The sequence below is a fragment of the Lemur catta genome, chromosome 20, assembly GCF_020740605.2.
Source record: "Lemur catta isolate mLemCat1 chromosome 20, mLemCat1.pri, whole genome shotgun sequence".
In the NCBI taxonomy this organism is placed as follows: Eukaryota; Metazoa; Chordata; class Mammalia; order Primates; family Lemuridae; genus Lemur; species Lemur catta.
This window is the reverse complement of record NC_059147.1, coordinates 21907666-21931145: the sequence shown is the minus strand read 5'-3', so window position 1 is coordinate 21931145 and position 23480 is coordinate 21907666. Positions and strand designations below refer to the sequence as shown.

Sequence of the window (23480 nt, the reverse complement as noted above, 5' to 3'; positions counted from 1 at the left end):
CACCTCCCCGCCTCCCTCCCTCCTTGCCGGCGGGGCCCTTTCCCGACTCGGGAAAGCAGCCGGGCCGCGGCGGCAGGAAGCGAAGCCCTTGTTGACGCTGTTCCAGGGAGCGCCTCCCCGCCCTCCGGCGGCCGCCGGGCTCTTCCCCTCTCCTGTACGCCCCCCTCCGCGCCTGCGCAGTGCTCCGCGGGGGGGGGCGGGGCTCAGATTCCTGTCAGCGGCGGCGGCGGTGGCGGCGTCCGTCAGTTTTCGCTGAGGAGAAGCACGAAAAGGACCCGTTGGCTCTCCCCCCCTCCCCTTCCCCGCCCTGAACCCCTCTCCTGGCTCGCCGGGAATCAGTCCTTGTGGAGTTTCCCCTCCAACCCGCCGCCGTTTCCTCGGTCCTCGGCCCGGTGGAAGTCACTGCCCTCGAGGAGGAGGCAGCGGCAGCCGCCCTCGCCTCGCCGCCCCCGGTTCGGTGCCCGCGGTCCCGGAGAGGAGGTGCCGCCGCCACCGCCGCTCCCCCCCCCCCCCCGCTGCCCTCGGGCCGGGCTGGGTCGAGTTGCGATGCCCTCGGACTTCATCTCATTGCTCAGCGCGGACCTAGACCTGGAATCGCCCAAGTCCCTGTACTCGCGAGGTGAGTCAGGCTGGGGGGTGGGGCGTGGGGGCGGGGAGACCGGGCCCGGGGGAGGCCGGGGGTCCCCGTCGGGGCGGGGGGCAGCTCAGCCCCGACCCCAGTGGCCTCTCTTGCTGGGGTGGGGAGAGGCCGATGGGGTCGGGGTCTGGTGGAGAGGGCAAGCCGAGGAGTCGCCTGCCCTGCGGGAGCCGCCGGCCGCTCGGGGCCCATTTTCCGTCGGCCCCCGGGTCTCTGCGGTACGGATCGCCCAGAGCGGCTCTCGGCCGGCCCAGCCCCGCCACCCTCCGCGAGCGGCGGGCCCCGGCCTCCCCCGCTTGGGGATCACCCCAGACTGGGCCCCTGGCTGGGGCCGCCGCGATCGGCGCGCGGCGGCTGCTCTCACCAGACCCTCCTCCCCAGCAAAGTTGCCCCCGAGCGGGCGGCGTGGCCTGGAGCCGGTTCTGGGTGCAGGGTCACCATTTTTCTCCCCCTCCAGCTTGTTTGTGCGCCGTCGTTCTACCCCCGTCTCCCTCCGGCCTAGTCCACTCCCTCCCCTTGTTGGGACAGCCCCCCTTGAACAGGCGTCCTTCCTTTCCTCGTCATCTTATTGCTAGAAAGGGCCCGAATTTTCTTTTTTCTCTTCCCACCTCCGTGGCATTCTAATTACTTACTTCTCCCTCTCTTTTACAAAGCTAGGGGTACTCTCTCTGGGTTGGTTTTATTCCTCATCTCTCCCAGGAGTACCAGCTCAGGCACAGACGCTGTCCTTTGAGAATTTTCTCTTTTTTGCTGTTCAAAGGCTCACTGCAGGGAGGGGACACTGGACAGAGATACTCATTTAAAAACTCTTTTTGGCTAAGGCCTGCAGGGGATTCCCAGCATCTGAAATATTAACACTTGAGCTGATCTCTACTCAGGTTAAATTCCTATACTGGACACCACAAGAATGTGTCAGAACAGGTTCCCTGTGCAAGGGGCATCAAAATCAAAATACTCCCACTGCACTCCTCACCACTTCTTAAACCACGGGAGGGGCAAAAGACATAACTGGGTTGTTAACTATTCATTTCAGCATATTAAAAAAACGTGCCATTGTGAACCCCCTTCCTGAGAAATTCAGCGTTCCTTCTGCTTTTGGTTTGATGTATCCATCTGCTGATTCCACCTCCTCCAAAACAAAAAAGGGACTTCTGCTTCACACGTTAGTGTATTTAAATTGTTTAAGTGAATCAAAGTGAGATGGTTTAACTCTGGAAGGTACTGGACTTTGTAGACTGAGTTTGTACACAGAGTCCTACTTAGTAACTGTAGCCATTGTTGCTCCGATGACTTTAGTTGGCAGTCACCATCTTGCAGGATGTTTTTTGGGCAGCGTTACCTGAAGTGGTTTAGAAATATTATAATGTTGAGTGTCAGAAGAAAGAGACAATATCAAGAGATGATTCTTAGAGCAGGCCTAATAATGTGTTACACATGGGTGCTAAAAATAGTCAAGACATTAACACCATTTGGGCAGTAATCATCAGATAATTTTCCATGAAACAAATACTTAATGAAAATCTAAGTTTAGCTTAGAGACCAATGTAGAGACAATTCAGCCTTCCTTTTTCAGGGAATATATTCACGAATATGGGCTTTAGCTCTTTAAAATACATGGCAGTTATATAAGAGATGTATGCTATCCCTGGCATTTTTTTCCTCATTCAGCATAAAAAGTACCTAATGCTTTTTGTGTTTTTCAGATTCTCTGAAGTTACACTCATCACAGAATTTTCATAGAGCTGGACTATTGGAAGGTCAGCAAAGTGCCATTTTAAAGCATATTGTGTTAGTATGCAAAGGCTTTCTCTGAAATGGAGTTTAAATGGGAAAGTGTGAAACTTTGCAAACTCACACAATGTCGTTTTCAACTGAAGAGCCTGATCCTTCTTTTAGAGCAGCTAAATGTTTCAGTGGATTTTGTTGCTGCATTTGATGTGCTTGTTGGCTGTTGTATCTCTTCTTCGAGAAGCCTTGAAAAATCATTTTAAATTATGTGTTGGGTGTTCTACTTTAGAATTCGGATCTTAATTCTAGCTTTTTGCACACAAACTGAATGTGAAAAGGCCGAAACATTTAAGATGATGAATATAACTAAAAGAGTGACACCAAACACATATTTAGTTTGAAAATTCAGAATTTAGAACTTTTATATGCTGAACATTTCAAAATGCTACTTTAATTATTTATTACAAAAGCATTGATGCTATTACTATTGCATTATGTTTAAGGATAAGGAAAGCCAAGTAATAGAGATGATAATTGAGCTATGCTTAGAAAAAAAGGGTTTTAGAAAATTCTGGCAAATGTTAATAGAATCTGTACAATAGTTTAAACAGCTGACAGTTACTTTAGAAAACTTTGTTTTTGTATTTTAGCATTTTAAGATAAAATACTCTGTGTTGTTTTTGTAGATTTTGAGGAGATTTCACATGTCATCTGTGAGTCCTTGTAATTCTGGAATTTGACAGCAAAGATATTAATTTCCCCAACATAGAGTTGAGAAACTGAGGCCAAAATTAAGAGACTTAAAAAGAAGTCCCACAGTAGCAGCAACAGTACTTTCTGTGTTTTAGTTAGTGCTCTGTACCCAAAGCCAAGCTGCCATTGTGAAATACCTATGTAACCGGTAACTTATTTTATGGCCCACTTAAAAAAGGCCCTAAATATTTAAGTTTGACTTGAGTATAGATTTTTGCCTCCCTTACTGGCAGTGTGGTATAGTGGGAGAAAAATGGGCTTTGTAATTGAGCTTAAGTTTGAATCCCAGTTTAGCTACTTATTAGCTCTGTGACCTTGGGCATGTGATTTTACTTCTCTAAACTTTACTATTCTTTGTATAAAAATGTAGTTATCTCTTAAGTTTAGTGAGCTAATGTGTATAAAGTACCCAGTATAGAGTAGCTTAATAAATGTTAGTTTTTTCCTTAAGTATTAGCTTAACAGTACTTATAAAGATTCTCTTATGCTTTATATACTTCATAGAGCATATAAAAAGTTCTCTAATTAATTGTTGGTTATATTTGTACGTGTAAGAAGCCCATATACATGTATTAATATGAAAGAAAGATATTTTTACAACTACAGTTTGAAGTGAGAAATTTTTAGAAATGTTAGTGAAGCAGATTTCTGGTTTTTAATCATATTGTTCAATTTGTGACCATGTTGTGGAATGATATTTGTCTGTACAAACCCATCCATTTCCTGGGCAACAAACCAGAAAGTGTCATAGTCATAGAGATTATCAGGCAGGAGAAAGAAATGAAAAAAAAAAAAAAAAAGAATGTTTATTATTTAAGAAAATTTTTTTAGTGAGTTGATGGAACTACAGACAACCACTTAGTGTGTATATTCACATTTGTGCCAAAATACTTCTGTTAATATTTCATTTTGGTTGAGAAGATACTCAACTATTTAAAGTAAGACCACCCTTTTATAGATGAGATGATATATACAATGTAAAATGTATAAGTACCAAGTATGTCATGTCCTTTTTACATTTTTGATACAGCATGTCATAAAAAGTTGTTTGCTTGTGTAATGAAGTATTAACTATGCCACCCTATTGCTATTTTTTAACCTTTTGTTATGGAGATTTTAAGAATACATAAAAGTAGAAAGAATAAAATAATGAATCCCCATGTACTCATTATCAAACTTTAACAATTATCAATCTAATTTTGTTTCTTTTCTTTCCTTCTCTCCCCTAAGCTGGATTATTTTAAAACAAATATCAGACATATTACTTCATAAATAAATATTTCTATATTATAGTGACTTATTTCTTACATTAATTTTTAAAATACTCTATTTTATTCCAAAGAATACATATTCTAGTTTATTTCAGCAGTCTCTTGTGGCTTTTCTGCCCTCTTTTCAAGGTACAGTATAGTAGAAGGCTACTACTTCTAGTATATAGTGTATCCTATGATCTATGTTAAAATCATAGGCCATGCTATGAGACTTGGATACAAATGCTTGTTCTGATATTTACTTGTGTGGCCTTGGCCTAATTATTTAATCTTTTTGTGCTTCACTTTTCTCATCTTTAAATGGAGGCAATAATATTATCTTTTACCCTATGCTGTTGGGAAGATTATTTGAGGCAAATTTATGTAAAGCGTTTAACCTAGCACATAGTAAGTGCTCAATAAGTGTTAGTTAAATTAAAAAGTTTTAAACAACAAACATCTGAAGAGTGCTTACTGTGTGCCAAGAACTTTAAAAATATGAACTCACTGAATTCTCCTGACCACCCTTTGAGATGGTTATTATTATCCTACTTTAGAGATGAGGAAACAAAGGTGTAGGGAAGTGCAGTAACTAACCCAGAGTCACATAGCTAGTAAGCTTCAACCTTACTGAGTTGAAGATTCTAACTCAGATAGTCTCACTTTAGAGTCTGTGCTCTTAACTATTATGTTGTACTGACTCCCTATGGTACATAATATAAAGTAGTGTCTAGTAATATTTATGTATGCATGCTTTACATCAGTAGTCTAGATTTCCATCTAATAATTAAAAACTCAGCAGACTAAGGGGAATTTAAGTAATTGGTATTATACAATTTGTTAATTTTTTAATATTAATAGAACATACATTTCCCAAATTTAAGTTCTTTTAGGAAAACAAAGTTGGAAAACCTGCAACTGGGTATCATTAAGCTTTAGAAATAGATTCAAAATATCTTTACTGTTCAGTTGAGTTTGCATTTAATCTACCTGTCAAACAATGTTGGTCCTTCCTGCTACCACCTTTTTTATTCAATGTGGTGATTGCCTGACAATAGAGAAGGGATCTAATTAATAAATAATAATACGTAACCATTAAAATGATGTTCCTGATGACTCCATAATTAACATGTGGGTCTTACTCAAATAGGTAAAAAAATGATGCTGTTGTGGTTATATTGAAAATAACTTGTATAGAAAAAATCACGGACAAAAGTATACACTACAGATTTTCACTTTCTGATTCTGTTTTCCCTGTCATTTTTAAAGAACATGGTTTGTCTATATTTAAAAAATAAAATGGTTGCAGTTAGGAGGTTCAAATTCAAAAGCTAGGCTTCTTCTTTGAAGTACCGGGGAAAAAAGTTCAACTACCGGGAAAAAGGCACTATTTCTTATACATTCTGTACTGAAAAATATTCATTTTGCATACATTGTTTGCCATATGAAAAACTAAGAAATGAAAGTAGACAAATAGATTGAGGCTATTTTATTTTATTTTTATCATGCATACTTATACTTTATAGCTCACAAACGAAAATCCTAAAAATAATACGAATGTTTTATTGATTTTATGGAATATTTCTGAATTGCCATTAAACCTGATTTATTTCTCTTCCTGGGATCCATGTTAGTGTGGTAGTTAGACCATAAATGCCTCTGAGATGATATATATGAAGCTATCTTATTGGATGGGATATTTTGAAAATATTTCACATTAAAAATAATCTATTGAATTATTTGATTGTTTAGTATCTATTAATCTATGGATCCATACCTAGTAAAGTAAAAATATTGTAGAAATAATGAAGTTCAAACGTGTCAAAAGTTATATGTAATTCATCCCTCTTCTTGCCTTTAGATCCATCTCTCTCTTTGAATTCCTACCATCTCTTTTCATGTCTCTTCCTAAATTCTGTTTTAATTATTTTCATTCAGCACTAGAATTCTACCACTTATTACAGGAAAAGGATAGAAATTCATATTTTAATCAGGTGGTTCTTAGCCTAACCTTAATCAACTCTTGACTCCACTGTAATTATTCCAATAGTCCTCTAAAACTTGCAAGAGGTAGTACAGAAAAGCATTTTCTATTGTGATCAGTATTATATATAAAAAATAGCCACTTTTTATATGAAACGATTGACTCATCAGGTTGTATTTTCTATTCAGAATAACAACAGGTAATTAGAAAAAATAAAAGATTAAATTAATCGGAGAGATCAGTTGGGCTTCATTATTTAGTGACACAGGATAGTCCTGTTAACTTTAGAGAGGTAAAAATCATTCTTCAATAGAGATGTTGCTTACTAACTTACATTAATTTGTTTTCTTGCTATTGCTAAGATTTTAGTTCAAGTTATATAAAAAAGATTCATATGTCATCTATTTCCTGTTAATAAAAATCAAGGATAAAAAACTGATAAAGGTATAAGACTAATTAATTATAATTATGGATTTGAGAGAAAAGATACGAATTTTCTAAATGGATTAACTACAGATAATGGGTTCACCTTTCAAATATAAATAAAACCTGATGTTATGATAAAAGATCTACATTTTTGATGATTTGAACTAAAGATGTGTTATATGAGATTTCAGTTACTTTCATTTATTCTTAATTTTTAAAAAAATAGATATTTTTTTCTTCTATTTTTAGTATTTACTTGATAAATAGGTAGTGATCCTTATTGCTTGCCAGCCATGAATGTTTATCACTTCTTTCTCATTCAGAAAACATTGCGATTAGTTCTTTATTAAATTTGGTATTTAGTTTTGAAGATGAAACAAGAACAGAAAAAGTTTCTAATAGTGAGCTAAGTTGTTGATTATGCTTTTCCTTATAAAATTAGTTTTAATTTTTAAAAATCTACTTACAGAAGTGTTTGTAGGACATTTATCAAAAGAAATAATGTTAGTAGTTAAAGAGAAGAAAGAATAATAAATTTAGAATTGGTAATAATTAAAAACCTTTTTTGCCAGTTTGTGTCAAGCAATTTATGTGTACCAGCATTTTAAAGATATTCTTCACATTTAATTGTCTGAAAAATTCTATGATGTAGTACCAGTATCCCTATTTCATAAATGAGCATACAGAGGGATTCATTAATTTTCCCAAGGTCACTTATCTAGTGGATGAGGCTGGACTTTGAACTTCAATAGTTTTACCCCAGAGTTGTGAGCTTATTATACTGACTCTTTGATGGTAAAAACATTTGATAATTGGCGTTTACGCTTTGAGCCCTAATGGGACTATGCCACTGTTGAGATGGTATAAAAAGAGTACTTTGTGTTGGATTCTTTAGCTAAGCCCCTTTCATAAAATAATGAGAGAAATTCTATATGCCACACATATCAGTAAAGAGTATGAGTATGACCCTTTGGGGGAAGATTTTAACACTCACAATTAGCAAATCATTGCCTGGCTTTGGTGAGCATCTTCAAGAGTTAGCTGAAACAGATGGCTCGTCGAAACACCTCTGTTTTGGCTGATGATGGGACTCAAGTGAAAAGTAGGAAAAGCAGAAGACACCATCTAAGGAGAACTATGTTAGAAATGGAGGTGCTTTGGCCTCTTGATTTCTTTGTCAATAGGTCTATGGAAGCATGGAAGTCATTGCTCCCTATTTCTGTTTGTATATTTCAGAGACAAAGTAAACTTGAAAAGAGATGAGCAACAGAAGAAACAGTAATAATAGGAGTAATAGGAGCCTCAGGAATTAGTTCTGTTTCTTCGCATGGTTGGTCTTTGTTTCCTTAACTTCCTGAAAGTTCTGTGTTAGGAATATAGAAGATCTGGGTTCTAATTCTAGTTTGGCACTGAGACCCTGTGGGAAATTGCAAAAGCACTCCTTTTCTTCAGCAGAGACATTATTATCAGCGCTTACTTAAGAGTTATGAGGAAAACAACTGAAATGTGTTGGAGGACTTTGGAAATTATAAAATGCCATATGAATAGTGATATTTTGCATAGAGCTGTATTCATTTATTTTGGTTCTCCTTTCTGCTTTCTTTTTTATCTACCCTTCCACCTATGATATTCTCTATATTTGTTGGTTCTGTTATTATTTCTTGTATTCTTTCTCTATTTCACCTCTTTTTAAAGACAGATCTTTATAGAGGTACAGAAGTGCACCCATTTTAAATGTTCCATGAATTTTTATTTATTTATTTTTTTAAGTATAATCACCATAGTCAAGTTGTAGAGCATTTCAATCATTCAGAAAAGCTACTTCTCATTCCTTTGTAGTTACTCCTGCCCACTTCAGCCCTGGGTAACTACTGATCTGCTTTTCGTTACCATAGCTTAGTTTTGCCTTTTAAGAATTTCATATAAGTGAATTTATACAGTATGTACTCTTTTCTCTTTACCTTTTATTATTCAAGCACCATAACCTTCTAAAAGGGAACAAAGCATTTTAAAAAATGAATATAAAGGTATTACATTTTTGTTCTTTTATATATTCTTATTCTGAAACACAGCCAAATGTAGATTTTACAAGGATTGATTTTTTTTTTTTTTTTTTGGAGACAGAGTCTCACTCTGTTGCCCGGGCTAGAAAGCCGTAGGGTCAGCCTAGCTCACAGCAACCTCAAACTCCTGGGCTCAAGCGATCCTACTGCCTTAGCCTCCCAAGTAGCTGGGACTACAGGCATGCGCTACCATGCCCGGCTAATATATATATATATATATTTTTTTTTTTTCTTCTTTTTTTTTTTCAGTTGTCCAGCTAATTTCTTTTCATTTTTTTAGTAGAGACGGAGTCTTGCTCTTGCTCAGGTTGGTCTTGAACTCCTGAGCTCAGACGATCCGCCCACCTCGGCCTCCGAGAGTGTTAGGATTACAGGCGTGAGCCACCATGCCCGGCCACAGGGATTGTTTTTTGATGTTTATGTGCAAGTAGAGGTGACTTAGCCATAATATTGTTACTTATTCATTCACTTAAGGTGAATTTTCACATAGATCCTGGCTCACATTGCTTATAGTTTATTAGAAGAGCCTATATGAATAAACAGTGATAACACAGAGTTTTAAAGGGTTTAGTAATTCAATTTAGATTAAACAATGAAGTTAATGAAGTTTATTTTTAATAGGGAAATACTTACATGCACAATATACTAGAGCATATAGTTTAAACCTATACTTGATAACTGTAAATTGTAGTTTAGAAGTTTAAAATTTTTTTATAAAATAGTGTACATTTTAAAGAGTTGAAGAGCGTAGAGGTTGTATACTTACTACAGTTAGCCCTCCAATTCCAAGGGTTCTGCAACCTTGGATTCAACTAACCGCAGATTGAAAATATTTTTTAAAAACTGTGCAACTGTGCTGAACATGTACAGACTTTTTTTTCTTGTCATTATTCCCTAAACAATAAACAACTATTTACATAGCATTTACATTTTATTAGGTATAAGTAACCCAGAGATGATATAAAGTATACAGGAGGATGTGTATAGGTTATATGCAAATACTACTACACCATTTTTTATCAGGGACTTGAACATCTGCAGATTTTGGTATCTGCAGGAGGTCCTGGAACCAATCTTCCTTGATACTGAGGGATGACTATACTTTGATAAATGGTTTCTGTAGTCAAGCATAAATAAAGGTAAAAACAGAATATTAGCTTTTGATCCCTTACAAATGAGTACTATCTTGTGTTTAACTATATGTTGTAAATACAAGTTTTGAGTAAAGTTCAAATTTGCCCAATAATCATATATACGATATTCTACATAGCTAGTTTGGATGTTAGACATTAAAGTGCTTTTATTAGCAATCTAATAGAACACTTAAATGTTTTTGATGGAGGCCTGATTACACATATACTCTAATTATTTGTTGGAATTAAAGTTTTCATTACAGTCATCTGGGTAAGTCAATAAAACACATCGTGTTTAAGTGTGTGTTATGGCAATGACCATAAGCCAAACATAGGCATAAGCTAACAAGTAGCTATCCTTCACAGTGGAGTTGTAATTAGAAGTCTAAGAGAATTTGTTAATGTTTCTCTTCTTTCCAGTTTTTAAGTAGCTACTTACTTGTTGGGTTTTCATTCTGAAACAAAGATTTTACGTGGAAAAATAAGACTATAAAGTGGAATTAATGATAAATGAATGTTCTCAAATATACATATTCAACTTACAAGTGCCTAGATAATAGACAGTTATAAGAACTTTAGAAACACTATAAAAATTGCACTTGAGGCTGTGCTCGGTGGCTTACATCTGTAATCCTAGCACTTTGGAGGTCGAAGTGGGAGGACTGTTTGAGGCCAGAAGTTCGAGATTAGCCTGAGCAAGAGTGAGACCCCATCTGTACAAAAAATAGAAAAATTAGCTGAGTGTGGTGGTGCACACCTATAGTCCCAGGTACTTGGGAGACTGAGGCAGGAGGATTGCTTGAGCCCAGGAGTTGGAGATTGCAGTGAGCTATTATGATGCCACTGTACTCTAGCCCATGAGACAGCAAGACCCTGTCTCAAAAAAAAACTTTTTTTCACTTGAATAAGTTTTTGTAAAATTATATTGTGAACTCTGAGACTTTTTTCTACATTATTTATTGTTTCGTTATTAAATCATTCTCTAGAATAGTGGTCCCCACTCTTTTTGGCACCAGGAACCTGTTTCATGGAAGATAATTTTTCCATGGACTGGGTTAGGGGTTGGTTTCGGGATGATTCAAGTGCATTTCATTTATTGTGCAGTCAAACCTCTCTGCTAATGATAATCTGTATTTGCAGCGACTCCCCAGCACTAGGATCACCACCTCAGCTCCACCTCAGATCATCAGGCATTAGATTCTCATAAGGAGCGTGCAACCTAGATCCCTTGCGCGCGCACTTTATAGTAGGGTTCAAGTTCCTATGAGAATCTAATGCCACTGCTGATGTGGCAGAAGGTGGAGCTCAGGCAGTGGTGCTAGCCATGGGGAGCAGCTGTAAATGTTAATACGGATGAAGCTTCACTCGCTCACTGCCACTCACTTTCTGCTGTGTGGCCTGGTTCCTAACAGGCCATGGACCTGTACTGGTCCACGACGGCCTGGGGTTTGGAGACTGCACTCTCAAACATTAGGCTAATGTAGAGTGAATGAATGGAAAATATAAAATAGATTCAATTCTATAATTATTTTTAAAGAACTTTTTTTAGTTTATATTTGCCTATAATATTGAGTAAGGATGAAGATTTATGTATACTATTTGAATTATAGATGCTTTGGATAAAATGATTCCTTCCTTCCTCCCTCCCTCCCTTCTTTGCCTTCCTCCCTCCCTTCTTTGCCTTCCTCCCTCCCTTCTTTGCCTTCTTCCCTCCCTTCCCTTCCTTCCATTCCCTCCTTCCCCTCCCTCCCTTCCCTTCCTTCCATTCCCTCCTTCCCCTCCCTCCCTTCCCTTCCTTCCCTTTTTTTCCTTTGTTTTCTTTCTTTCAACAGAGTCTTGCTCTGTTGCCCTGGGTAGAGTGCAGTGGCATCATTGTAGCTGAATGCAACCTCAAACTCCTGGGCTTAAGCCATCCTCTTGCCTCAGCCTCCCAAGTATCTGGAATTACAGCTGCCTGCCACGATGCCCAGCTAATCTTTCTATTTTTAGTACAGACAGGTCTCACTCTTGCTCAGGCTGATCTTAGAAGTCCGGAGCTCAAGCGATCCTCCTGCCTCAGCCTCCCAGAGTGCTAGTGATTAGTTAATTTCTTAAAAAAAAACTCATTGTTTTAGAAAAAACTGGGTAATGAAGTAGTTGAACTATAGAATGTCATTAGTTAACTAAATTACTGCCCTATTACAGTAAATACAAATAAAACATTCACTATGTAAAGTACTGTAAATAAAAGCTTTCTTCAAAGTGCTTTTTACCCAAACTTCACAAGAGTGGATAGATAAACACTAAGTTCTGCACAGAAAAAAATTTAATGCACACTAAATTGAATTGAAAAACAAAGTGCTCTTTTTAGAAATTAAAAATGATAAAGATGATTGATAATAGGCAGATCCAAAGTCCCACATATTTATCAGGCTTGTGAATAAAAACTCATTTCAAAAACGTGTATTACTAACTTGCTGTGTGATTTTAGGCAAGTTACTTAACCTTTCTGTGACTCAGTTCTTCTGTAAAATGAAGATAATAGACTTACAGATGTGTTATGAGGATTAGATGAGTTAATATTTCTAAAGCGCTTGGAATAGTTCTTGACACATAGTAAGTACTATATAAGTGCTTGTTAAGTAGATAAAATAAAAATACTTACCCAGAGGAAAATTACTTAGCAAACATACTTAGAATGTAGCAAGGAACCAGGATTTTATTAGCATACACTTCTGAACACCTAAATCAGATTTTGCTAAATTTATATATTAAAGTTTAGGCATTCGTAGCACAATGTTTTGTAGGCTTTATCTTTCCAAAATACAAGTCCAAATCTGTCACTTGCTTAAAAATTCTTTAATGGTGTCCATGGGCTTTAGGCTGAACTCCAAATTCTTAAAACCTGGTTCCTGATAGTCTTTTTCAAAAACTAAGAAAAAATTCATATGATGTAAAGTTCATTATTTTAACTATGTTAAAATATACAATTCAATGGTTTTTATTATATTCACAGTGTTGTGCAACCATCACCACTATCTAATTCTAGAACATTTTTTTATCATCTCAAAAAGAAATCGCTTACCCATTAAGCAGTCACTATCTGTTCGCTTCTTCCCTCGGACCGTGGCAACCACTGTTTACCTTTCTGTCTCTACATATTTGCCTCTTCTAGACATTTCATATACAAGGAATCATATAATATGTGGTCTTTTGTTACTGGGTTGTTTCACTGAACATGTTTTCAGGATTCATCCATGTTGTAGTATATATCAGTAATTCCTTTCTTTAAAAAAATGAGTTGAATCTCTAAGTAATTCATTCCTTTTTATATTCCTTATAATGGCTGAATAAGATTTCATTATATGGATATACCACATTTTATTTATGCATACATTAATTGATATTTGAGTTGTTGCCACATTTTAACTATTATCAACAATGCTGCTGTGAACATTCACATACAAGTTTTTGTGTAGACACGTTTTCATTCCTCATGCATAATATACACCTAGGATTGCTGAGCTTTGTGGTAACCCTATATTTAACTTTTTGAGGAACTGCTGCCAAACTGCTTTCATGGTGGCTGCACCATTTTTTCACTTTCATCAGTAAAATATAAGGGTTCTGATTTTTCCACGTCTTTGCCAATATTCGTTATTATCTGTCTTTTTTGACAGTAGCCATCTTAGTGGATATGAAGTGGTATCTCTTGTGGTTTTGAGTTAATTTCCCTAATGATTAATGATGTTGAACATCTTTTCATGCTCATTATTGGCCATTAGTATATCTTCTTTGGCAAAATGTCTAGTCAAGGCTTTTGCCCATTTTTCGTGGGATTTAAAATTTTTTTTAAATGACAAATAAAAATCTATTTATCTTGTACAACATGATGTTTTGAAATACCTATACGTTGTGGAATGGCTTACCTGAGCTAATTAACATACGCATTAACTCATATACTTATTTTTTGTGGTGAGAACACTTACAAATCTGTTCTCTTAGTAATTTTCAAGAATGTAATACAATGTTAATTTTGCCCATTTTTTAATTGAGTTGTGGGTTTTTTTGTTTTTTGTTTTGAGACAAGGTCTTGCCTCTGTCTCCAGAACTAGAGTGTAGTGGTATCAGCATAGCTAACTGCAGTCTCATACTTCTGAGCTCAAGCAGTCCTCCTGCCTCAGCCTCCCAAATAACTAGGACAGCAGGCAATGTGCCACCACGCCCAGCTGATTTTTTTTTTTTTTTTTTTTTTTTAGAGATGAGTCTCCCTCTTGCTCAGGCTGGTCTCGAACTGCTGGCCTTGGGCAATCCTCCCACCTTGGCCTTCTGAAGTGCTAGGATTACAGGCGTGAGCTACTGTGGCTGGCTGAGTTGTCTTTTTATTGTCGAGCTGTAAGAGTTTTTTTTTAATATATTCTGTATACAGGTCACTTATCAGATACATGATTTGCAAAAATTTTCTCCCATTCTGTGAGTTGTCTTTTTACTTTCTGGGTAGTGTCCTTTGATGCACAAATGTTTTTAGTTTTGATAAAGTACAATTTATCTATTTTTTGTTTTGTTGCTCATGCTTTGGTGCCATATTTAAGAAACTGTTGCCTAATCCAGGGACACAAAGATTTATACCTATGCTTTCTTCTAAGACTTTTATAGGATTAACAATTACATTTAGGTCATTGATTCATTTTGAGTTAATTTTTTTTTTTTTTTTTTGAGACAGAGTCTTACTCTGTTGCCCAGGCTAGAGTGCCGTGGCATCAGCCTAGCTCACAGCAACCTCAAACTCCTGGGCTCAAGTGATCCTCCTGCCTCAGCCTCCCAAGTAGCTGAGACTACAGGCATGTGCCACCATGCCCGGCTAATTTTTTCTGTATATATTTTTAGTTGTCCATATAATTTCTTTCTATTTTTAGTAGAGATGGGGGTCTCGCTCTTGCTCAGGCTGGTCTCGAACTCCTGAGCTCAAACGATCCACCTGCCTCGGCCTCCCAGAGTGCTAGGATTACAGGCGTGAGCCACCTCACCTGGCCCATTTTGAGTTAATTTTTGTGTATGGTGTGAGGTAGTGTGACAGCTTCATTGTTTGCATGTGGATATCCAGTTACCCCAGCACTATTTGTTGAAAAGACTGTTGCTTTCCCATTGAATGGTCTCAGCACTCTTGTCAAAAATCACTTGAGTGTGTAGATGTGTGGGGTTTTTCCTGGACTCTTAATTCTATTCCATTCATCTGTAAGTCTGTCCTGTACCAGTACCATACTGTCTTGATTACTGTAGCTTTGTAGTAAGTTTTGAAATCTAAAAGTGTAAGGCTTCCAACTTTTTTTTTTTATATAGGATTGTTTTGGCTATTTAGCATCCCTTGAACTTCTGTGTAAATTTAAGGAACAACTTCTTAATTTCTGCCGCAGCTTACTTCAGCTGTGATTTTAATAGGAATTGTGTTGCATCTGTAGGCCAATATGAGGATTATTGACATCTTAATAATATTAAATCTTTCTGTCCATGAACATGAGATGTCTTTCCATGTTTTAGGTCTTGTTTAATTTCTTTCAACAATATCTTGTAGTTTTCAGAGTGTAAATTATGTACTTTAAAATAATTTATGTCTTTCATTCTTTTTCAATCTTTTGTTTGTTTGTTTGTTTTTGTTTTTTTGAGACAGGATCTTCATAGCTCACTGCAACCTCAAACTCCTGGGCTCGAGCCATCCTTCTGCCTCAGCCTTCTGAGTAGCTGGGACTATTGGTGTTTGCCACCATGGCTAGCCAATTTTTATTTTTTATGTAGTGAAGGGATCTTACCATGTTGCTCAGGCTGGTCTCAAACTCCGGGCCTCAAGTAATCCTCCTGCATTGGCCTCCCAAAGTACTGAGATTATAGGCATGAGACATTGTGCCCAGCCTCAATCATTGTTTTTATTTACAGAAATAATTTGAGGAAAATTCTGTCAAAATTTAATAGAGCTTTGGTATTTTTTTTTTTTTGGTAAGGATTGGATTGGATTTAATAAACAAGGTCTACAAGGCATCCAAATCAGAAAATCATCTTGGTGGTTCTCTATAGGATTCTGGATGGAGATAATATCTGGGGTTTACAAAGTTAAAAATTAACACCTTTGAAATGGATTAGATCACTCAGAGGTTGTTTTTTTTTTTTAATTATTTTTTTAAGAGGAAAGAAAAAGACAAGAAAGAAGTAGTAAGGAAGCAGAGAAGAAAGAGAGCTTTCATATTTACATACTAGATTATGCATGTGTTCAGGGAAGGAAACCAAGGTCATAATGCGATCTGTAAAGAACAAAAGTCCAGTTTTGTTTATAAAGTTCTACTAGATGGTAAGCTTCTTAAGGAAAGTGACTGTAGTTTGCATTCTCATAATACCTGGCACAAGTCCAAAAGCATCTAAAAGGATCTTGATATTTATTGAGTGAATGAATAAATGAATGAAAAGAAGGAAGAAAAGATATTGGAAGCTTGAAAGGATTGTATTCCAGTCATATGCAAACAGGTAGCAAGCTTTAGTTGGAATAATCATTGCATTAAAATTATTATTAATACAAACAAACCAGGTGCAGTGTCTCATCTGCAGTCCTTGCACTTTGAGGGGCTTGGGTGGGAGGATCACTCGAGCCCAGGAGTTGGAGGCCAGCCTGAGCAAGAGTGAAAGCCTGTCTCTACAAAAAATAGAAAAATTAGCTGGATGTGGTGGCATGTACCTGTAGTCCCAGCTACTTGGAAGGCTGAGACAGGAGGATCACTGGAGTCCAGGAGTTTGAGGTTGCAGTGAGCTACGATGACACCACTGCACTCTAAGTCAGGCAGCAGGGTGAAACCATATCTCTAAAAAAGAAAAAAAGAAAAAGAAAAAAAATACTACAAACGGAGAATTAGGCCTTTGGCCTTTAAAGAACTGGAACTATTTAATCTTTAAACACAAGAACTTACATAAATAAGATGAAAATTGGGGGTGGATTTGTTCACTAAATCCGGAATACTGGAATCCAGAAGTTCTCTTGAAACTTGAAAGAGGCAACTTTAGGGCAAAATGTACAATTATGTAATATAGTAAGCAGGAGTTCTCTTAGGGGACTTTGTATCTCCAACATGTTACAGACTGAAAAAAAAAATATACTCTCTATGGTTAAATTAATAGATGATAGGACTATCATGGCTGTTGAGAAAGGTAGAAATATGACCTTACTTTTATGGCATAGAAGATGTCTGGTACTTTTGTCAGCAAATACAACTTTTCCCAGCAGGATTTTTTTCCCTCTATGTTTGGGAGTGTTATTTTTTGGATGGGACTTAATGAAAAAGAGTTTTAAAGGTCTGTGCTGCACAGAACAGAATGTAACCAGTTAATGTGAGGTAATTGTAGAACTAGAACTAGAGCTGTTTATCCAACCTCAGCTCTACATAATAACCTAGCTTTGTCAAGTCTTTTACTTGGCATGCTTTCCCCGGAACTTTGAAGTGGGGTGGGTGTGTGTGAAGATCACACCTGTCAACTTCCCCCCCAACAACTATTAAGTAAATCTTGTAGTTTTTAACTGTGTCATATTGCAGGAGTGAACTTCACCTTTTAAATATGTCAGTGGGAAGTAAGACTTAGCAATATTATTTATAGATTGATTTTTTTAAAAAAGTGTATGTCTTTAATGTGCAGAAACACTGCATAGAAATTATTTTAGCCGTTAATTTCTTCAGAGTTCCGGGAGCATAGTAGCATCTAAAATACTGATTCAGGAATACTGTGCATACTTGTATTATTTATTTCATTAGTATAATACCACTGCTTTTTGAATAACTTTGTTAAAAGTTAAGGATACTTTTAAAACTTTCTTTTTCTGTTATGAATTTAATTATGTCTTTTAATCATGAGATTCTTAAGTTCAGAAGAGATACCTTGGGTCATTTTAGTCCTATGATTGATATTCTTGAGCACAGGGACTGATCCTTTTTAAATAAAAATATGTCATTTAAATGAGAGAAGCATTTAGATGACTAAATACAATATGAATATATCTGACTACTACATTTTATTGATTAAAACAACTGTTTCCATATATTTAATGGCAGCAATATACTACTTGTTCTATTAAACATATTTGTTTAACTTATACTTAAGAACATGTTGACTTCAACATTTTTCATAAATATTGCTAAACATATAAATGTTTTATCCTAGCACTCTGGGAGGCTGAGGCGGGTGGATCGTTTGAGCTCAGAAGTTCGAGACCAGCCTGAGCAAGAGTGAGACCCCGTCTCTACTAAAAAAAAAAAAAAAAAAGAAAGCAATTAGCTGGACAACTAAAAATATATGGAAAAATTAGCCAGGCATGGTGGTACGTGCCTGTAGTCCCAGCTACTCAGGAGGCTGAGGCAGGAGGATTACTTGAGCCCAGGAGTTTGAGGTTGCTATGAGCTAGGCTGACGCCACAGCACTCCAGCCCTGGGCAACAGAGTGAGACTCTGTCTCAAAAAAAAATTAAAATAAAAAAAAATAAATGTTTTAATAGAAAAGCATTTATACAGTAAAAAAATAAAATACCAATATGCACATGAGAAAAGATGTTCAGCATCATTAATCATTAGGGAAATGCAAATCAAAACCACATGAGATACCACTTCACACCTGCTAGGATGACTATAATCAAATGGATAATAACAAGTGTTAGTGAGAGAGTGGAGAAATCACCTGCGCTGCTAGTGGGAATGTAAAATGGTGCAGCCACTTTGGAAGAGAATCTGGTAGTTCCTCAAAAAGTTAAACAAAGAGGCTGGGCATGGTGGCTCACGCCTGTAATCCTAGCACTCTGGGAGGCAGAGGCAGGAGGACTGCTCGAAGTCAAGAGTTTGAGACCAGCCTGAGCAAGAGTGAGACCTGTCTGTATAAAAAAAAAAAAAAGTTAAAGAGTTACCACATCATCCGGGAATTCCACTTGTAGATATCTACCCAAGAGAAATGAAAACATATATTTACATAAAAATTTGTATGTGAATGTTCATAGCAGCATTATTCATAAAAGCCAAAATGTGGAAGCATCCCAAATCAACTGATCAATGGATGGATAAACAAAATGTAGACTATCTATACAATGGAATATTAATTTGGCCATGAAAAGGAATGAAGTACTGATACACACTACAACATGGATGGACCTTGAAAACATGTGAATCACAAAAGACCACATGTCGTATAATACTATTTATATGAAATATACAAAATAGGCAAATCTGTAGAGGCTGAGAGTAGATTAGTGGTTCCCAGGGGGTGAGAATGGAGAGTAGAGGATGATAGTTAAATGATATAGGATTCTTTCTGGGGTAATGTTCTAAAATTTATTGTGGTGATGGCCACACAACTCTGACTATTCTGAAAGCCATTGAATTATATACTTTAAATAGTTGAACTGTGTGATAATATGAATTATATCTCAATAAAGTTGTATGTGAATACTCATACACACATATATATACATGCACACACATTAAATGTATAGGAAGAATTTAAACAGACAATTGCTTTCAAAACAATCGAATTTATATACTTCATTTTTTATTGCATAGAATTGTCTCTAATAAAAGTAGCTTTCCTTATGTATTACTAGTGGGGATGTAAATGGTACAGCTGCTATGAAAAACAGTTGGTTCCTCAAAAAAGGTTAAACATGGACTTATCATATGATTCAACAATTCAACTCATAGGTATACATCCTAAAGAATTGAAAGCAGGGACTCAAACAGATACTTGTACACTAGTGTTCCTAGCAGCATTATTCACAGTAGCCAAACTATGGAAAAAACCCAAGTGTCCATGATCAGATTAATGGATAAACAAAGTACCTACATGTACAATGAAATATTATTCACCCTTAAAAATGAGGCTGGATGTGGTGGGTCACACCTATGATCCCAGCACCTTGGGATGTCGAGGTAGGAGGATTGCTTGAGGCCAGGAGTTTGAGACCAACCTGGACAACATAGTGAGACCCATCTCTATGGAAAAAAAAATTTGTCAGATGTGGTGGTGTGCACCTGTAGTCCCAACTACTCGGGAGGCTGAGGCAAGAGGATCACTTGAGCCCAGGAGTTGGAAGTAACACTGAGCTATGATCGAGCTACTGTGCTCCAGTCTGGGTAACAGAGCGAGAACCTGTCTCAAAAAAAAAAAGAAAAAGAAAAAAAAGGATTGAAGCTGGGTGCCATTGCTTATGCCTGTAATTCTAACATTCTTGGAGGCTGAGGCAGGAGGATCACTTGAGGCCAGGAGTTCAAGACCAGCCTGAACAAGAGCAAGATCCTGTCTCTACTAAAAATGGAAAAAATTAGCCCGGTGTGGTGGTGCATACCTGTAGTCTCAGCTACTCGGGAGGCTGAGGGAGGAGGATCGCTTGAGCCCAGGAGTTTGAGGTTGCAGTGAGCTACACAGATACCACTGCACTCTAGCCAGGGTGACAGAGTGAGACTCTGTCTCAAAAAAAAAAAAAGAAAAGAAAAGGAAAAGGATTGAAATTCTGATCTATGCCACATGGATGAACCTTGAAAACTTACGCAAAGCCAGGAAAGGACAAATATTGTATGATTCCATTTACAGAGATATGCACAGAGATAGAAAAGAGAATATTGGTTACCAGGGACTGTCGGGAGGGGAGGAATAGGGAGTTGTAGTTTAATGGGTATAGAGTTTCTGTTTGGGGTAATAAAAAAGTTCTGGAAATGAATAATGGTAATGGTTGCACAACATTGTGCATGTTCTTAATGCTAATGAATTGTGGACTTAAGAATGGTTAAAATGGTAAATTTTATGTATATTTTGCCACAATTTAAAAAATTATTCATAAAAAAACCCAAAAAAACCCTAATTTTAAGAGTGAGATATACCAACTTTTGTTTCTATGGTTAATGAGACAGGTAATTATGTGATGGCATGTAGAAAGACTGTTTTCATTTTTGCATTTAACAGAGTATAATATTTTAATTGTCATTTGTGGGATTTTTTTCTTCAGTTTTCATAGAATGTGAATTTCTATTACTTTCTATATGGAACCCAAAATGTTTAGCTTTAAATATAAATGGGATGACCTAAATACTACTAACTGTGCTACATTTTTGATACTCAAAAACGAAATTTTGACAAGGCAGACTAGACTACAAATGACTTTGTGAAAATTTCATGAAGTAGACACATTAACCTCATTTAGATTGGAAAATTTTTTGACTATTAATATGCATGGTTGATTCATTTTGTTGATTTCTGGAAAGCAAATGTTTATATTTAATAGTAGCAAGAGGATTGCAGTTTTCCAATAAATGTCACAGAATTGTGGCAATGAGCCAGGAAGAAGAAAAGCTGCATTAGTGAAGTGAGATATACTTCTGTAGTTATGGAAACTAGAAACCCTACTAAGTCTCAAGAAGGTGTTCTCTTTGTATTTGTATTATTAATTAGACATTGGTAGGGGTTAATGAGGACCCTGGATAACTGCTAGATTAAATTTAGGGATAATTATATTCATCAGAAGGCCTGGTTAAGAGGCACTGTTAGTTTAGTATTTGTTTTGTGTGAACATTGAAGTGCTTAATTTACTTTTCTTTAATTTCACTTATGTTCCTCAACTACTAAAAAACTGTGTTTTTAAAAGAATAATATTTTCTTAGATTATTACCACAGCTGAACTTTTAAGTTTGAGAATAAATGAGAGAAAAGGAATGTGACTATTTATTAAAGTTAAATCTTAACCTATTTACTAGTTTGTTTACTGGTAAAATGCATATTAGCTGTGCACAAGTAGATTTTATGAATGAATAAACTGTGTGTTAAGTTTAAATTAGGCACTTTGGTAATTTACAGTAATTCTTATAAAATGACTTGTGCCTTTACCAAGTAATAATTTCCTGATGGATAACCTGACTAGGCTATAAGCTTAATATTTTCCCTTAGTTTAGAAACCAACTTACTCCTAAGAATACTTAAGATGAAGTCTCTAATCAGGGTTGCCTATACTCATTTGGTGGAATTATGATGGTCAGCTTAGGGTGGCAAGCTTCAGAAGACAGATGATTGCTAATCCTACAAACAGAAAGGTAACCAAGAGCCAGAAAGATAGCTACTGAGTAATTGTGTTCTCACCACACGTAATTGTTTGCTGATTTTTACGTAAACCTAAAAGTGCATTTCCCTTTAAATTTAGAAGTGTGCTGTTTTCTTATTTGTCTATACTAGGAAGTACTTCTTCAACTTGCTAGGCCACTTATCAGAAACGTCAGCTATCAGCCAGCATAGAGGCAAACTGTGTTTTAGAATCTCCCTAATCAAATATATTTAGAAATGAGGCCAGGCACAGGGGCTCATGCCTATAATCTAGCACTTTGGGAGGCTGAGGTGGGAGGATCACTGGAGGCCAGGAGTTTGAGACCAGCCTGAGCAACATAGCAAGACCCCCATCTCTACCAAAAATAGAAAAATTAGCTGAGTGTGGTGGCACACACCTTTAGTCCCAGCTACTTGGGAGGTTGAGGCAGGAGGATCTCTTGAGCCCAGGAGTTGGAGGTTGCAGTAAGCTATGATGGAGCCACTGCACTCTAACTTGGGCAACAGAGCAAGACCCTGTCTCAAAAAATAAATAAATAAACAAATAAATAGAAAAAAAAATAGAAGTAAAATTTAGCAGTCCTTTATTGTATGAGTGAAATGAAATGGAAAAAGTGAACTATGAGAGAGAGATTCTTTTGGAAAAATCATTTTAGATTGGAATCTATAATATTGCCTAGAAAAGAGAGTCCTCCATTTGGAAATGCCAAATTACAGAGACGTTGGTGAAAAAAAGATTCTAGGCCCTCTTCTATGTAGAACTATTTGAATATTTACTACTGTCTAGTTTTGGAACAAAGAAAGAGCATTACATGGAGTGTCCTTCTCAGTGTAGGACTCACCCCTTTTCCCACTTCCTTTTTAGTAGCATATTGTTCATCTAACTTGTCCATTAACTGCATATTTCAGAGATCATGGATTTCCTTCATAAAGGAACTGGATGGTGTGTCCTATGAGAAAAATACCATTTTAGCCATCCAGTTGTGGATGCATTATATACTAAGATAAGCACATCACATTTTAATTGCTAAAATCTTTAAATGCAGATAAAACCTCAACTCAAAGGATAAAATTTGATAAAAATAAGAGGGTAAAAAAAGTTTTAGCAGTTAAAAAAGTTAGGAATAGAGTAAAAAGCAATATCCCTAATTTTTGTATTTAGCTAAGGTTGAATAGAAACTTCAGGTTGCAGAAGTTTACCTCAGGATGATTCACATCACTTTGAGTCTTCAAGTTAAGGCTGTTGAATTCCAAACCCAGGAATTAAAAAAAGAGAAGGCTTCATTTTTTTTTCCTAAACAGCAGGAAGTTATTTTTCTTGAATTATAAGTTTCTTACAACTTTGTTTCCCATATTCCTTCTCTGTATATTTTGTCTTCCACCCCAGACATCTAAAGAACTCTTTACTTTGGCATTTGTAGGTCTTCT

General features: G+C 36.9%; 1 protein-coding gene across 6 annotated transcripts in view; it reads left to right on the top strand.

Annotated features, from left to right (window-relative positions):
- The first annotated feature begins 211 nt into the window (after positions 1-211).
- NFAT5 (nuclear factor of activated T cells 5) overlaps positions 212-23480 on the top strand; it is a 118982-nt gene continuing 95713 nt past the window's right edge. For 3 of the 6 annotated variants that reach the window (XM_045533374.1, XM_045533372.1, XM_045533373.1), the window contains exons 1-2: positions 218-619; positions 2341-2394. In XM_045533374.1, coding sequence (XP_045389330.1) covers positions 547-619; positions 2341-2394 — 127 coding nt within the window. In that variant the 5' untranslated portion in view covers positions 218-546. Of the gene's footprint in view, positions 620-2340; positions 2395-23480 lie in introns of all 6 variants that reach the window. The other 3 variants (XM_045533371.1, XM_045533375.1, XM_045533377.1) reach the window with 3 other exon arrangements.